Here is a 15,748-nt window from a genome sequence, read left to right as displayed (position 1 = left end):
TCCCTCGGTTCCAGCTCGTATCTCAGCCTGCCTGTTGGATATTTCACACTGGATGAAAGATCATCATCTTCAGCTGAACCTCGCAAAAACGGAAATGCTTGTAGTTTCTGCCAACTCGACTCTACACCATAACTTTTCAATCCAGATGGATGGGGCAACCATTACTGCATCCAAAATGGTGAAAAGCCTTGGAGTAACGATTGATGACCAACTAAACTTCTCTGACCACATTTCTAGAACTGCTCGATCGTGCAGATTCGCACTCTATAACATCAGAAAGATCCGACCCTTCTTATCTGAACATGCAGCTCAACTCCTTGTTCAAGCTCTTGTTCTCTCCAAACTGGATTACTGCAACTCTCTACTAGCTGGGCTTCCAGCTAACTCTATCAAGCCTCTTCAACTGCTCCAGAATGCAGCAGCACGAGTTGTCTTCAATGAACCTAAACGAGCACATGTCACTCCGCTGCTAGTCCGTTTGCACTGGCTGCCAGTTGCTGCTCGCATCAAATTCAAAGCTCTGATGTTTGCCTACAAAGTGACCTCTGGCCTTGCTCCTTCTTATCTGCTCTCACTTCTGCAGATCTATGTGCCCTCCAGAAACTTGCGTTCTGTGAATGAACGTCGCCTTGTGGTTCCATCCCAAAGAGGGAAGAAATCACTTTCGCTCACGCTCAATCTGCCCAGTTGGTGGAATGAACTCCCTAACTGCATCAGAACAGCAGAGTCACTCGCTACTTTCAAGAAATGACTAAAAACTCAACTATTTAGTCTCCACTTCACTTCCTAATCTGCAATTGCCTCTTTGAATATCACACTAACTGTACAAAAAAAAAAAAATACTAATACTACTAATACTTCCCTTCTTAGACTTTACAGACCTGAAACTTGCCTATAGCACTTATTCATTGTTGCTCTTAGTTGTGTAAATTGCTTCCTTGTCCTCATTTGTAAGTCGCTTTGGATAAAAGCGTCTGCTAAATGACTAAATGTAAATGTAAATATGAAGCTTGCTAAAACTGAACTGTAAAAATACTTTGAAAGCAAATTACACCTAAGAGAGATGACTTTATTTTTTTTTTTTTAAATCATTCCAAGTTTATATGTTGGAATCTTCAAAATGAATAAGGCATAGAGGCGTTGACTGGAAATAGAACATAATTAGGATTTATGTTTCTAACTACAGCTCTAGAGGTGTAGTTGCAAGTGTAACGATTGTTGACCTCTGCGTTGTGTTGTACTGCAATCGTCACCAACTTAAAGTAATGAAACCCTCCAAAAGTGACTCTCAGCGTTTCTTTTATTCTGAGAAACAAATCAAATAACATAACATCACATGTAACGGCAATATACTGCAGGCAAAACAGTAGCAGCAACAGCCATCGTCTGCTGAACTACTTTAACATTAACAAAACAAATTAACTTTTAAAGAGTCAATTTTTACATTCCTGAGAAACAAATCAAATAACATCACATGTAACTGCAATATACTGCAGGCAAAACTGAAACAAACAAAAGATGTAAAATAAACAACACTGTCACTTTAAGTGTGGTCTTGCGTCATTCTCTAATACAATGCTATGATATCAACATGCGGTTTTTACTATGAGAAACACAAAGCTCAATGATGTCGCATTTCTTAATACATATTCGCTGTTTAAATCTATCAGAAGCATTATACATTTGTTGACAACTTAATCACTCTTTTCTATCCAAAAATAATCATGTTATACACTTTAATCATTATATTTTCACTCCTGTGTTCAGAGCACGCTTACCAGTAGCAGCATCAGCCATCGTCTGCTGAACTACGGTAGCTGCGCAAGGACATCTCAAAGAAAAACGCCTGCATTTTCTTAACCACTAGGGGGCACTAAAGCATCAATCATGCATACTCATAATTTCATGTCATTCATCACAATGAATCTCTATTATCACTGTTACACAAGCATAAAAGTTTGAGATGCAGTTTACAAATGTTCGTTTGAACGATAAATTGTGGAAACGCCAAATCGACGAACTATGTTTGTATCGAAGGAACGAAGGAACGATGGTTTTTGGAAATGCACCCCAGAATGATAAACATCATCTTATACATGCACAAATACACACACAATTGCCTTTTTCTTTTTTCTTTTTTCAATCCCTCAAATTTTGGTTTCCATCAGGTTTTAAATCATCCAGGCAGTCGCATGTCAACAGCTGCAAATGCCTCCAATTCTCCGCAGAGCTCCACGGGAAGCACGCGGCCCACCAACAAAAAGGTGACTGTTTGACTTGCCACTTCATTACCCAGGACGTCGATCATTTAAGCAGAGTTGCGTGTCCTAATAAGCAGATCCATGTGCCTTTGTAGTTGTTCCACGAGGAGCTGGCTCTTCAGATGGTGGTCAGCACCGGAGTCTGCAGAGAAAATGTCTACAAATACGCCTGGTTCTTCTTTGAAGTTCTGGTAAGATGGTTGTGATCTTAATATGTTGTTAATACTTAGCGAACTAACTCTGAATTTTGAAATAGAAGACATTCTGAAAATGTACAACACACATATCCTAAACAGGTTTAGTAAGTTGAAATAAGTCTGTCTGAATCTGTGATTTTGTATCTTTTACATATTGTTTAATTGGAAAAAATTTAGTAAGACAAGATTTTTAGGGTTTTCAATGACATACTTAAAGTTTTTTTTTAATATAAACAAATGGTAATGTTGATGGCTGTAACATACTCCAAAAAAGTTATGACGAGGCAAAATAAAGATGAAAAGTTCAAATCAATAATAATGACCCCATTTGAAAACTAATTTATAGCCAATTATATATCATATATATCAAATATTTTTTTATACTACACTAAATTTTGTGTCATTTTAGATCTAAAATTTGTAGTTTTAGAAAGGAGGCATCATGCGATACCGTGTTAAAGAGTTGGATTGTCGTGCAAATCATTCACCATCACAGTAAAAGTTTAAAAAATTCAAAATATACTAATGCATTACCCGTATACTGTATACAACCCCAAATCAGAAAAAGTTGGTACAGTATAGAAATTGCAATTGAAAAAAGAAAGTAGTGTTTTCTAAATTTACTTTGACTTGTATTTCATCGCTGACAATACAACAAATATTATTTATGTGTTCCTCATTATTTTTCTCTCTCTATTTTTTTTTTTATAAACATGTATTCCAATTTTGGTTCTTGCAACACATTTGAAAAAACATTTTAACAGCAATGCATTTACCACTTTGTAATGTTGCCATTCATTTTCAAAACACTTAAAAGACATTAAAGGACTGAATACACCAAGGCTACATTCACACAGCGAGGCTTAGTGCTCAAATCAGATTTTTTTTTCTCAGATCAGATTTTTTTGCATAGCTGTTCACATTGTTGTTATAAATGTGGCCAATATTAGATTTGCAGTGTGAACAGATCATAGTCCTTAACTGAACCGAACCGCATGTGCAAAAGTACAATTACGTACAGCACATAATTTCTAATTATGCACACAATTTGTATAATGCATGAAGTAAGCACATTGTCAGATTATGCTTAATATGATTATTGCCCTTTTCACAGACAACCGTGGTGTATATCATGAACTGTAAAGGGTTGTTCTGCTACTACCTATTTGTATTTCGGCATTCAAAATCTAAAATAAGTCAGACTGAACTGGCTGAGTTGGTTTATCTCTGTTTGCAGCGTTATTTTATTTTACATCATCATAAACAACAGGCACGTGCAAAAGGGGAGTTTAGGTGCTCGAGCACCTGCCCTTTTTTTCTTTCTGAGAGAAAGTTTATCCTTAAAAAGTGCCTCTCCCTATCCACAATACCCCCAACGCTCTTCAGCTTAGCGATCAACCTGTACCCCAATCAGTAACCAGATTGGTTAACAAGCACCAGTTTTGTCTTCAAATTTTTTTTTCTAAATGTACAACCAATTTTCTGTGGCCATTCTACTATGCTGCTGAGGAGTAGAGAATGTTTGCAGCACAGAATGATGACGCATGCCACTCAAAGATTATTGAGTTGCGTTGCAAAACATCAGATCTGTGTCTGATTGAATACTACACATGAAAGTGGCACAAGTCAGAGCTGAAAAGAACAGATTCCATGACGTTTGGGCTGTTCAAACTGTCCTAACATGTGTCACATGTGGGCAAAAAAAATCTGATTTTGTCCCATCCCATTTTGTCCCATTTTTCCTGCAAACAAGTCCTAAGGTAGGCAACAGTACAGGGTCTTCATTGCACTTCAAAATCCTCCACACATTCTCTATTGGAGACAGGTCGGGACTGCAAACAGGCCATTTAAGTACCAGTGTCCACTTCCTCTGCAGCCAGGACTTTGTAATACGTGCAGAATGTGGTTTTGCATTGTTTTGTTGGAATATGCATGGGCGTCACTGGAAAAGATGGCAGCATATTGTCTACAAAATGTCTATGTACTTTTCAGCAGTAATGGTGCCATCACAGAAGTTACCTGTGCCAAAGGCACTTGAACATGACAGACCCTGGGTTTTGGATATGTTGCTGGTCTGGAGGATCCTTTTCTTCTTTGCTCTAGTAAAATATTATGTACTGTCATCGTGGCAAATATAAAAGAAATGAGTTGTTAAAACTATTATGTTTAGAAATCTTTTGAAAATATCTTCTCTTCATTAAACACAAAATTGGGGGAAAATATACAAGAATTAACATTTAACAGGATGGCTAATGATTCTGACTTTAACTGTATAGGTAAAGAGCATCAACAAGGTGGATCATTCCACTGATAAAAAAGGATCAAGCTGAAGGAACATTCTTGGTGTCATTGCATTTTTAGAAAAACCTCCTGTGTTTTGGGAATTTGGGTTGTTCAGTTTGTACAGATACTACTTCTCATTGTCCACATTTACTCATCACAGGTGAAGAGCATGAGTCAGCACGTGTCTCAGCTGGATAAGAAGACGGTCTCTCGCAGGAATCGATTTTCCGACCGTTTCAAAGATGACATCACCACCATTGTCAACGTGGTGACCGCTGAGATCGGGAACATTTTAGTAAAGCAGCAAAAGGTGATTTGAATCCATCTAAACACATCTGAATTTGACCCAAGAACTGTTTAGACGCTCGGTAAACAAAGAGCACATGAGAAAAACAAGAAGTTAGATGTTACATCTTTGGAAGGAATGTTATTTGTCAGTGCTGATGAGAAGAGACGTGTGTGTGTTTATTTGTGTTCAGGAGCTGGAGCAGGCAGAGAAGGTTAACATCAGCCTGGCTTTCTTCCTGTATGACCTGATGTCTCTGATGGATCGAGGCTTTGTGTTTCAGCTGGTGAAGAATTACTGCAACCAGGTGCTGCGGCTCATCTCATTTACAAATCATTATCTTCATAGCAAGAAGTCTCTCATGGCTATTTGCTTTACTGAGCATTATGAGTGTGTTTGCCTTGAACCTTTTCAGGAAGACTTTATGAAGTCTGTTGTTCATTCAGTCTGAATGAAGAATTTTTTGAATACTAACATAACTGAAATTAAAATTAATAAAAAATAAATAAAAATCAATGTTTCGTTAACAGCATTTTTACAGTTTGTATAGATCAGGGGTGCTCAATCCTGTTCCTGGAGATCTACCTTCCTGTACAGTTTAGCTCCTACCCTGATCAAACCCACCTGAACCAATTAATTAGGACCTGAAATCCACTTGATAATTACAGACAGGTGTGTTTGATAAGGGTTGCAACTGAAATCTGCAGGAAGGTAGATCTCCAGGAACAGGATTGGCCACCCCTGGTATAGACAAATTGAGAGGCATTTACCCAAGCAAATATGACACTTTTGACAAAAATTCAATAATAATGACACCATTTGAAAACTAATATATAGCCAATTATATATCACTGTTTACACGACACTAATTTTAGTGTAATTTTAGATCTAAAATTTGTAGTTTTAGAAAGGAGGTATCATGGGATACCGTGTTAAAGAGTTGGATTCTCGTGCAAATCATTGACTATCACAGTAAATCATAGATTTAGTGATAAAGAAAACAATTTTAATGTTTATTTAGTTAGTTATTTAGTTATTTAGTAGTATTTCTACTACTAATATCAGTATTTGTCTTCAAACATTGCTCTAGTTGACACCATTAAGGGTGGAACTCATTATATGGCCACTTCAAATTTTTGAGCACATAATGTTTTTTAACAGTAATATTGAAAAAAGTGTTGTTTTTTTGTGTGACGTATTTTTAATGAATATTATTTTAGAAAGTTGCCAGTGCGGTATTAATTTTTAATAAATTAGTTTTGTAAAATCAGACTTATTAACTGGCAAAGTTAGCTTGCAAAGAAAACAAATGAAAAAACAAAGAATAGAAAATGTAAAACCAAAAAAATTTATATTTATAGTAAACAATGTTAATTTAGGGTAACTTCTATAGTGCTTATCAACAGTTTAAAATTATTTTTATAAAAATGGTTTATTTAATTCCAATTTTAATGAAAGTTTTTGTATTATAATTCATGCTGCACCACACCTTTTACACTAAATATAAATCCACTTTCTGGATTTCTTTTTTTTCTAGATGGCAGCAAAGAGTGTGAACATGGCGACTTTGATAAGTATGAGGCTGGAGTTTTTGAGGGTCTTGTGCAGTCATGAGCACTACTTGAACCTCAGTCTCTTCTTCAGCAGCCCTTCATCTGCCCCTGCCTCCCCATCACCCTCGGTGTCCTCACAGGTCAGAAAGATCTCCTTTACTACAGTACTAATCACACATATTCATCAATCCAGTCACAACACAAGTGCTAAAGAAACAGCGTCTATATTATTTACTCATGTTTCATGTATTTGTGAGTTTCTCTCTTATGCTGCACACAAAATAAGGTATTTTATGAATTTTGGAAACTGGTAGCGGTTTTCTTTTTCTACTATGGATACTAAGGCTTTCAGTTTCCAGCATTTTTCAAACAACTTCTTTTAAAATATTAAAAAGCAGTTTTCTGATGATCTGTCAAATCATCTTAGATGTTTTAAGCAAAGTACGAACAAACTTTCCATGGTCATGGAATTTTAAAAGGTCTGTTCCAGATATTGAAAGTCAGGGAGTTTAATGTTTAATTATGAAATATTAGGGAATTTTTGTTTGTCATTGAAAATTTTACCTACTTACTAGTTAGGTATTAGTTAAAATAATATTATGCACCCTTTTTTATCATGTTGTTTCACATGTTTTGCCTATTGTTATAGATATGCTATTTGGAAATCGGCAATCAAATGCAGTACGCAGGCTGACTTAAAATACTGCCTGATGCTGTTTTATTGACTGCTCAGTGCTCAACCAGTGCCTCTTAGTATTTGCACACATAATTCATTTTTTGCAATATTTACAGTTGTTTTCCCATGAAGTTATACCCAAAATTATATGTCTTAGTTTATTATTTTTTTTACTTTAAGAACCATTGATTTCTCTATGAGAACATGAGGTTACACACACACCAAATAATCACTTTCTACTCTGAAAAAGATGATTCATTTGATTTACTACATTTTTTATGGTAACTTGTTGCAAACAATGTATATGGGCTGAATTTATTCAAACAAAAAAAAGTCAAACAATTCTAAATTTAATTTGTTTAAATTTAGCCCATATATTATCTGTTTTCAACCAGGTGCCTTAAAAATGTAGTATATTCAAATAATCAATAATTTTCAGTGTAAATGCTAATAAAAAGCATACATAAATGTGGAAAAACATGAATGCCAAAATACAGAAAACTTGCAGGAAATATGTGTAAACAAAAAGAAACAATAATGGCACAAAATTTTGAAGGGACTGCTCAACACATCAGCTGCCTGTTTTCTATTCATTGTAGGTCATGAAAATTCAGCTCAGCTTAGTCAGTGAGAGTCAGGGAAAAGTCAGGGAATTTGACATTTGGTTAGAGTGGGAACCTTGTACGATGAACGGACCTCTGGACCTATAGAAAATGTACCCTTCTACTGTATTGTGTACATTATTGATTAATAATTATTGATTATTATTGTGTGTTAGTGTTTGTGAACCATGAGTGTTCATCTGTTTCTGTCGCCAGACGTCCAGCTCGTGCAGTTTTCAGGACAACAAGATCGCAGCCATGTTTGATTTGTCGCAGGACTTTAAGCAGCGCCATTACTTGACCGGACTCTTGCTAACTGAACTCAGCACTGCACTGGACATAGAGTCCGAGGGGTCAGTCATGTATAGCGGTTTTGGTTATTTTTCAACAGTGCATTTACTTAATTAAGTTTTCATAACAATGTTTCTCAATGTGTTCATGCTCAGGGGCAGAGTTCAACAAAAAGCCATCAATGCCACATACAGTCTATTATGTGCTCATGATCTGGACCAGCGCTGCTCAAGGTCAGAGGTCAAGGCGAAGATTGCTGCTCTCTACCTCCCGCTAGTGGGCATCATTATTGACTCCATCAATTACCTGGACTTCACAGGTACTGGTTGTTTATCTCAGTTAGTCTTAATATATGTTTTCTTTTGGCCTGGAGCAGAAGTGAATGCATTAGACGTGTGTTTTATTTGTCTTTCACAGTTTCTGACTCTCGTAGTGGTAAAGGCAAGTCTGGTGGGCCTGAGGAAGACCCTGACAACATTGCCACCATCAATCAGTCTGTTGCAATGGCAATCGCTGGAAATCCTTTCAACACCTTAACCAGGAACGCACTGGTGTCTATGGCCTCTGTGGTATGGAAAGAAATGTTTTTAAATATATTAATGAGTAAAGTCAAATTTAGAATAGAATATGCACATATCTTGCGCAAAGTTATTTTTACAAAGACTATTTATTGATTTAGCATGTAATATGACCATTATTGCAGTATTCTCAAAAGGAAACAATCAAACAAAACACAAACATGATTAAGTGCTGGTCAAAGATTAATCGTGATTAAATAAAATAAACAAAATAAAATATTGTCCCACCAGTGCCGATATAGAGCCTTATCGCACTGCTATGATTATGATATTGCATTTAAACTACAGTTTAAAGGTATAATGGTGTGTATAAAAAAGAAAATCAAACGCAGAGAGGTTAAAAACCCTTTTGTATGAGGAACTACTTTCTTCCACCATTCCTTCACATCTGCAGCTGACGTCAGAACAGCAGAAGCAGTAGCTCACTTTAGAGCTAGTATTTGAATGATTCTCTAGTGTATCTAAAGTGATGACAAAACAGCTGATGTTGCTGATATTTTAAGATTATAAGGCTGAACAGCATGAAATGCCATCAGTCTACAGAGATTTCTCAGTGTTTCTCTGTTGAAATCGAATATCAAAATAATTGACCGTGAAAAAGCCAAAGCAGCGCAAACACTACCAGATTACTGTTGTATTTGTGATAAGGAAAAACGCTAAACACATGCAGCCATTTCTTTTTTCTTTCTTATTACTGAACTAGTCTGCAGTAATGAAAACAGGAGACTCATTAGAAACAGATAACAAATAAAAAAATAACTCAGGGTTATACAAAAAGTGGCCAACATAAAATACACACGTTCCTGATATTTGAGTCCCATTTCACATTCAATACACTACAATACTTATCAATACAGCACTACAACATACAAAAGAGAGAGATCGACTTAGAATGTCACCTACCAGATTTATAATGATTTGATCAGCTGTAGTTTGTAGTTTTATGTTGCTTTTTTCTCTTCTAAGGGCTTATTATATGGTCTCTTTTGCCTTCTTGTGGATGGACAGCATCAACCCTCTTTGTTCTGCTACAAAGCAACTACATTCTTGCCTAAAATAAGACTTAAAAGTACATTAAGTACTGCTAACAGCTGCAATATTTGTCTAATTGTAGTCGTCTGCTTGCCACTTCTGTGGGCGGAGATATACACAAGAATAAAGAGGCTGTATGAGTTCTGATATTGCAGAATATCGCACAGCTATCATCCAATCAGATTTGAGAACCAGACAGAACTGTTGTATTAAATATATATTATAATTTTTATTTATTTTTTATTATTTATTTATTTTCTCACAGTGCTATGAATGAAAACAGTGTAGTGAACACAAATATTTAACCTTTCGAAGCCACCTGGAAACCCTTTTTTAATTATTTGTCAAATGCCCAGAACAACAGTTTAATGGTATAACCCTGTTATCGTCTGCAAGATCACCATATTGCCTGCGCCCACTGGCCTAGATATATAGGTGTAACATTGTTGACCCATGTATAATAGTAGAGGAACTGATGTAATAATGGTTTTAAAACCTTCTTTTTTCTGTCTTATGTCCCTTTTATTTTTATTATTATTTTATTTTTTGATTGTTTTTTCTGTTTTGTCTTTATAATTGCTGTTGCTTTCTGTATCGCTCTATGTTGCTTTAAGAAAATAAAAAATATAATATTCAAAAAAACAAAAACAAATATTTAACCATGATTAACCAATCCAAAGCCATGCATGGGTATTTCTAAAAAACATATTTCAATTGAAACAGCAGTTGTCATTGAAATCATCCTTCACAATCTATTCCCAATGTTCAGAGTGTGAAAACCACCAACATGTTGACGGCGGAGACCAGTCGCAATCTGCTGATGTGTTTCCTGTGGATCATCAAGAACGCAGACCAGAATCTGATCCAGCGCTGGACTGTGGACATGCCTTCATCTCAGCTGAGTCGACTGCTGGAGCTCCTCGCCATCTGCACCTCCTGCTTCGAGTACAGGGTAAAACATCTTCATTCAGTTGCCTTCAGGTGCTGTTCGCTCAATTTCACGGCATCTGAAATCACCTACTGTGATCCAGCTTTTTCCTGTGCCTCATGAGGGTTTGCCTGAATTAAAGGAATGACTTCCATTAAACTGTTAACAATCAGTCAAGTATTTTAAAAACTGGGTGCAATGAGGTGGCATTATTCTCCTCACAGTTGATCCTTCGTATGTTAATTTATTACTTTCAGCAGACTCCAAAAACTCAAAACCTCCGGATTTTCTCATTTTATTCCCTACAGTACTGTTATATCCAATATATGTCCATAATATAGCTATGGAATGACTTGTTTTGATTTTTTAGTGTTATTCATGACCCACTGAAAACCATTTGGCAATTATAATAAGCTTCCTTTTAATATTGGGGGGGATGGACTGTGAGGGGAATAATGACACCTCACTGCACCCAGATTTTTATTTTTCATTTTTCAAAACACTTCACTCATTATTTAACATTATTTATTATTTATCACAGTTTAATGGAAGTTACTCCTAGCATCATGGGATATAGTAAAAGGTTTGCTACAAATATATTTTTCTAACAGTTGTGAAGTAAATAACTGTTTGAAAAGATTGAAATGTATTGCTTACTTGGACAGTATACAATTGAGTACACTGTTTGATTTGCACAGGAATTGCTTGTTTGATTTGCTGCAGGTCTTCTGGATGGCCTTTCTGATAGTATGTCCGTATATCTGTGTGTTTGTGTGTTTGTGTGTGTGTGTGTGTGTGTGTGTGTGTGTGTGTGTGTGTGTGTGTGTGTGTGTGTGTGTGTGTACATGTTTATGTAGTTTTCGAGGACATGAAATTGTAAAATGACCTAGTTGTACTCTATTAAGGTGGTTTATGAGGACATTTCCTGTGTCTTCTTTATTCAAAATGCTTATAATTATACTTAATGAGATTTTTGATATTTAGAATTTGCCATATTTTTTTCTGTGAGGGTTAGGATTAGGGGTAGGGACAGTCAATATACAGATTTTACAACATAAAATACATTTTGCAAATGGAGAGTCCTCATAAAGCATATATACAAACGTTTGTGTATGTATGCATGTGTCTGTGAGTGAGTGAATGCGCATGACTTGTATTCATCATGTTGTGGGAACCAAATGTTCTCACAAGTATAACAACACCAGTAGTTTTTGACCTTGCAGGGACTTTTTTTTTTTTTTGGAAAACTGCTCATTAATCATACAGAATGAATTATTTTAAAAAAAACTGTAGAAGGTTTTCTGTTTGGGTTTAGGAGTAAGAGTTAGGCTAAGAGGACACAATGTACCGTCTCTACAGTATCCAAATCATGGGGAAGTCCCCATAAACCACATTGTTTGTGTGTGTGTGTAGGGGAAGCAGAGCTCTGATAAGGTGAGCACTCAGGCACTCCAGAAGTCTCAGCAGGCCAAGGCGCGTCTGGAGGAGGCTCTGCTGGGAGGAATCGGAGCCAGAGGAGAAATGATGAAACGGGTGGGAGGTGAGCAGCTGCACCTCATGTCTTTCTGTCTGTCTTAGCTGTGGAAAGGTTAGTTCACCAAACCTCTACGACTGTCTTTCCTCCCGTCAATTTTTTTCTATTTTAGAAAAAAAAACTTTATTAAAAAGAGAAATTATAAAAATATATTCTCATTGGCATTAGAAACTACAATGGTTACCTTATAGTTACTTTATAGTTATTTTAAAGTTACTTACTATAAAATTATATATGTATATATACATATATACACACAGAGCCGGTCAATAGTTTTGGGTCAGTTTTTTTTTTCATGGTTTTTAAAGAAAATGATTTTTATTTTTTGTTTTTATTTTTTAAATATTTCCCAAATAGATTTTAACGGAGCAAGGAAATTTTCACAGTTTGTCTGATAATATTTTTTCTTCCGGAGAAAGTTTTATTTGTTTTATTACAGCTAGAATAAAAGCAGTTTTTTATTTTTTAAACACAATTTTAAGGTCAACATTATTAACCCCTTTAAGCTATATATTTTTCGAATAGTCTACAGCAGTGGTTCTCAAAGTGGGGGTCGGGACCCCCAAAGGGGTCGTGGGACAATGAAGCGGGGGTCGCCTGGTGATTTCCAAAAATCTATTTATTTTTATTAAACCAAATTTTTACCATATTTTATCCATAACCTACTGAAAAGAAAAAAATAGTCGTTTATAGTTACTATATACTACTGTATATTGTTATTATAATAGCTTTTAGTTACTAGTTCTATTGGATTGAGCTTACCCCTGGGGTAATTACATTATAATAAAGACACAGCAACAGTGTCAGATGCAGCAGATTGATTTTATAACACCAGGTTAAACTTTCTGGCACATTTACAGCACTGACATACATTAAAGAATAGACGTTGGTCTATTGGTGTGTGTGTGTGTGTGTGTGTGTGTGTGTGTGTGTGTGTGTGTGTGTGTGTGTGCCATTGCATGCACGGTTTCTGTATTCATAACCACCTCAGAAGATATTGGGGGTCACGAGTCACTGGCAATGTTATTCTGGGGGTCGCGGGCTAAAAAGTTTGGGAATCCCTGGTCTACAGAACAAACCATCATCATACAATAACTTGCCTAATTACCCTAACCTGCCTAATTAACCTAATTTAGCCTTTAAATGACACTACAAGCTGTATAGAAGTGTCTTAAAAATATCTAGTAAAATATTATTTACTATCATCAAAGAAAGAAAGAAAGAAAGAAAGAAAGAAAGAAAGATTTATCTTTGGACTTTTTAAATTTGGTATTAATTGTAAATCTGAATAAATAGTAATCTGTTATATAGTAATTTTGCAGCTTTTCAGCTTCGATTGCCCTTTACTTTCATTAGAAAACGCTAGAGGATATTTATAAATACCTTCAGTTCTTTTTAAATAAGTAAAGCCATACTGTAGGTTTCATCTGCATGCCGGTGAATAAAATAATGACAGCTATTCCTTTAACTGTTGAGAGAACGGTTACTTTTAGAACAATGAAAAATATATCATTTGCTTTCCACAACGGCAATTCCAAAATAATCGTTCATTTCACGTAATCGTTGTCTGATTTAGCATGTTTACAGTCCGCAGACTTCCTTTGTTTAGCTGTTTTCTAAATATGTCCTGTGTTGGCTGTGCAGTGCAAGGTAACGACCGGACACTGGGTCTGAGAGAGAACCTACGCTGGAGGAAAGACCTTACACAGTGGCGCCAGACAAACGACAGGCAGGACAAGTGAGCGTAAAATAGTACCATCATTTCACGCTTCATGTCCATTCAACCTGCGGCACTTCTCATTTTTATAGCCGCTGCTAGTTCTCAGCTGCAGCTCAAATTGGGCTTTGCTAACTGTCTTCTTGTTGCTGTTTCTTCAGATCCAAAGCAGAGCTGGATCAAGAGGCCATAATCAGTGGGAATCTGGCGACTGAGACCAACCTCATAGTGCTGGACCTGCTGGAGATGATCGTACAGGTGACCGTGAACTCGTACTGTGGACTTGAATAATGTTTTGGCAGTGCAGAATGAATAAATGTGTGGGGTTTATTTTTCAGGCAGTTCCTCTGGCCGACTGTAAGGATAATGTGGTTGGCGGAGTGTTGAAGGTTTTGCTGCACTCGCTCACCTGTAATCAGAGCACCACCTACTTGTCGCACTGTTTCAGCACTCTGAGGGCTCTCATTGTCAAGGTACCAGGGGCAGGAATTATTTTTTTTTGTTAAAAGCCTTATATTTACCTCCTTTATGATATGTTTTACCATAAATCCAGTGCCTTTTATGGTATTTTAGGTTTTACTTAAAGGGATAGTTCACCAGAAAATGAAAAAATTACTTTAATTTTTTTTTCCTCCTGCGTCTTTTTTATATTAATGTATTACTTTCTTCTGTAGAACACAAAAGAGTATGTTTTGAAGAATGCTGGTTGTTGGGACCCATTGACTTCCATATTATGGAGAAAAATACTATGGAAGTCAGTGGGGATTTTCCAGAGCAACTTATTTTTTGTGTTCAAGTGAAGTCAATGATAATAGAACTTACTTTTTTTGGGTGAACTATCTCTTTAAATTTAACCAAATACTTTAAACAATCAAAATAAATATAAAATAGAGTGGCATACTTAATTGTTATCTCGATTTAAAACCCCACATGATCTCAAATTAAAATGACCTCAGTTTGCATCTGTTTATACATTTTTTAACTATCACAGAGGTACATTTTAGTTTTTGGTCAACCCACAGCCTTCATCATTTATGATTTAGAAACATTTTCATTTTAGTATTATGGTTACTGTTACCAACATTTAAACCATCGCAGGTGTACTGGGACATCATTTATGGTTTGGAAATAAAAACGTCTGTCTAGAGTAGCCATCAAAATCACACATACATAATTTGTGGAGAATTTTGTTCATTTTGGTGAATTTTTGCAATGAAATTTCACCAAATATTAAACGATACTCTAATGTGGCATGCATGTATTTAGACAAAAGTTGGGTACTATTGGCAAACTATTTAAATGAGAAAAAAACCTGACAAAAGTCTTGTCGCCAATTCCAGTTGTAAGAGCAACAAATAACTTAATTTCTAGTTGATCATTTGGAAAAGTGACAGAAGGTAGATTTTTTTTAGATGAATCATCTGTTGAACTGCATTCCAATCATCACAAATACTGCATTTACCTATTGGAACCCCCATGGACCCAAGATTCTAATCAGTCAAGTTTGGGGAAGATAAAATCATGGTTTGGGCTTGCATTCAGTATGGGGACATGAGAGAGATCTGCAGAATGGATGGCAACATCAACAGCCTGACATTTGTGCTGCCCATTACAGTACAAACCACAGGGGAGGGCAAATTCTTCAGCAGGATAGCGCTCCTTCCCATACTTCAGCCTACTCATCAAAGTTCCTGAAAGCAAAGAAGGTCAAGGTGCTCCAAGATTGGCCAGCCCAGTCACTAGATTTGAACATTATTGAGCATGTCTGGGGCAAGATAGAGGAGGCATTAAAAATGAATCCAAAGAATCT

General features: G+C 36.2%; 1 protein-coding gene across 5 annotated transcripts in view; it reads left to right on the top strand.

Moving 5' to 3' along the window:
* Window positions 1-15,748, top strand: part of dock8 (dedicator of cytokinesis 8) — a 99,199-nt gene that overhangs the window by 54,406 nt on the left and 29,045 nt on the right. For 3 of the 5 annotated variants that reach the window (XM_087264867.1, XM_087264865.1, XM_087264866.2), the window contains 13 exons: window positions 2,169-2,264; window positions 2,357-2,452; window positions 4,902-5,051; window positions 5,221-5,334; window positions 6,565-6,720; window positions 8,075-8,211; window positions 8,305-8,468; window positions 8,567-8,718; window positions 10,529-10,711; window positions 12,101-12,227; window positions 13,866-13,959; window positions 14,100-14,196; window positions 14,277-14,411. In XM_087264867.1, coding sequence (XP_087120993.1) covers window positions 2,169-2,264; window positions 2,357-2,452; window positions 4,902-5,051; window positions 5,221-5,334; window positions 6,565-6,720; window positions 8,075-8,211; window positions 8,305-8,468; window positions 8,567-8,718; window positions 10,529-10,711; window positions 12,101-12,227; window positions 13,866-13,959; window positions 14,100-14,196; window positions 14,277-14,411 — 1,701 coding nt within the window. Of the gene's footprint in view, window positions 1-2,168; window positions 2,265-2,356; window positions 2,453-4,901; window positions 5,052-5,220; window positions 5,585-5,750; window positions 6,721-8,074; window positions 8,212-8,304; window positions 8,469-8,566; window positions 8,719-10,528; window positions 10,712-12,100; window positions 12,228-13,865; window positions 13,960-14,099; window positions 14,197-14,276; window positions 14,412-15,748 lie in introns of those variants that run through there. The other 2 variants (XR_015498076.1, XR_015498077.1) reach the window with 2 other exon arrangements.

This window comes from Danio rerio, chromosome 8 (genome assembly GCF_052040795.2).
Source record: "Danio rerio strain M-AB ecotype USA chromosome 8, GRCz13ab, whole genome shotgun sequence".
Lineage (NCBI taxonomy): Eukaryota > Metazoa > Chordata > Actinopteri > Cypriniformes > Danionidae > Danio > Danio rerio.
The sequence above is the reverse complement of the archived record's forward strand: the minus strand, read 5'-3'. Positions and strand labels throughout refer to the sequence as shown.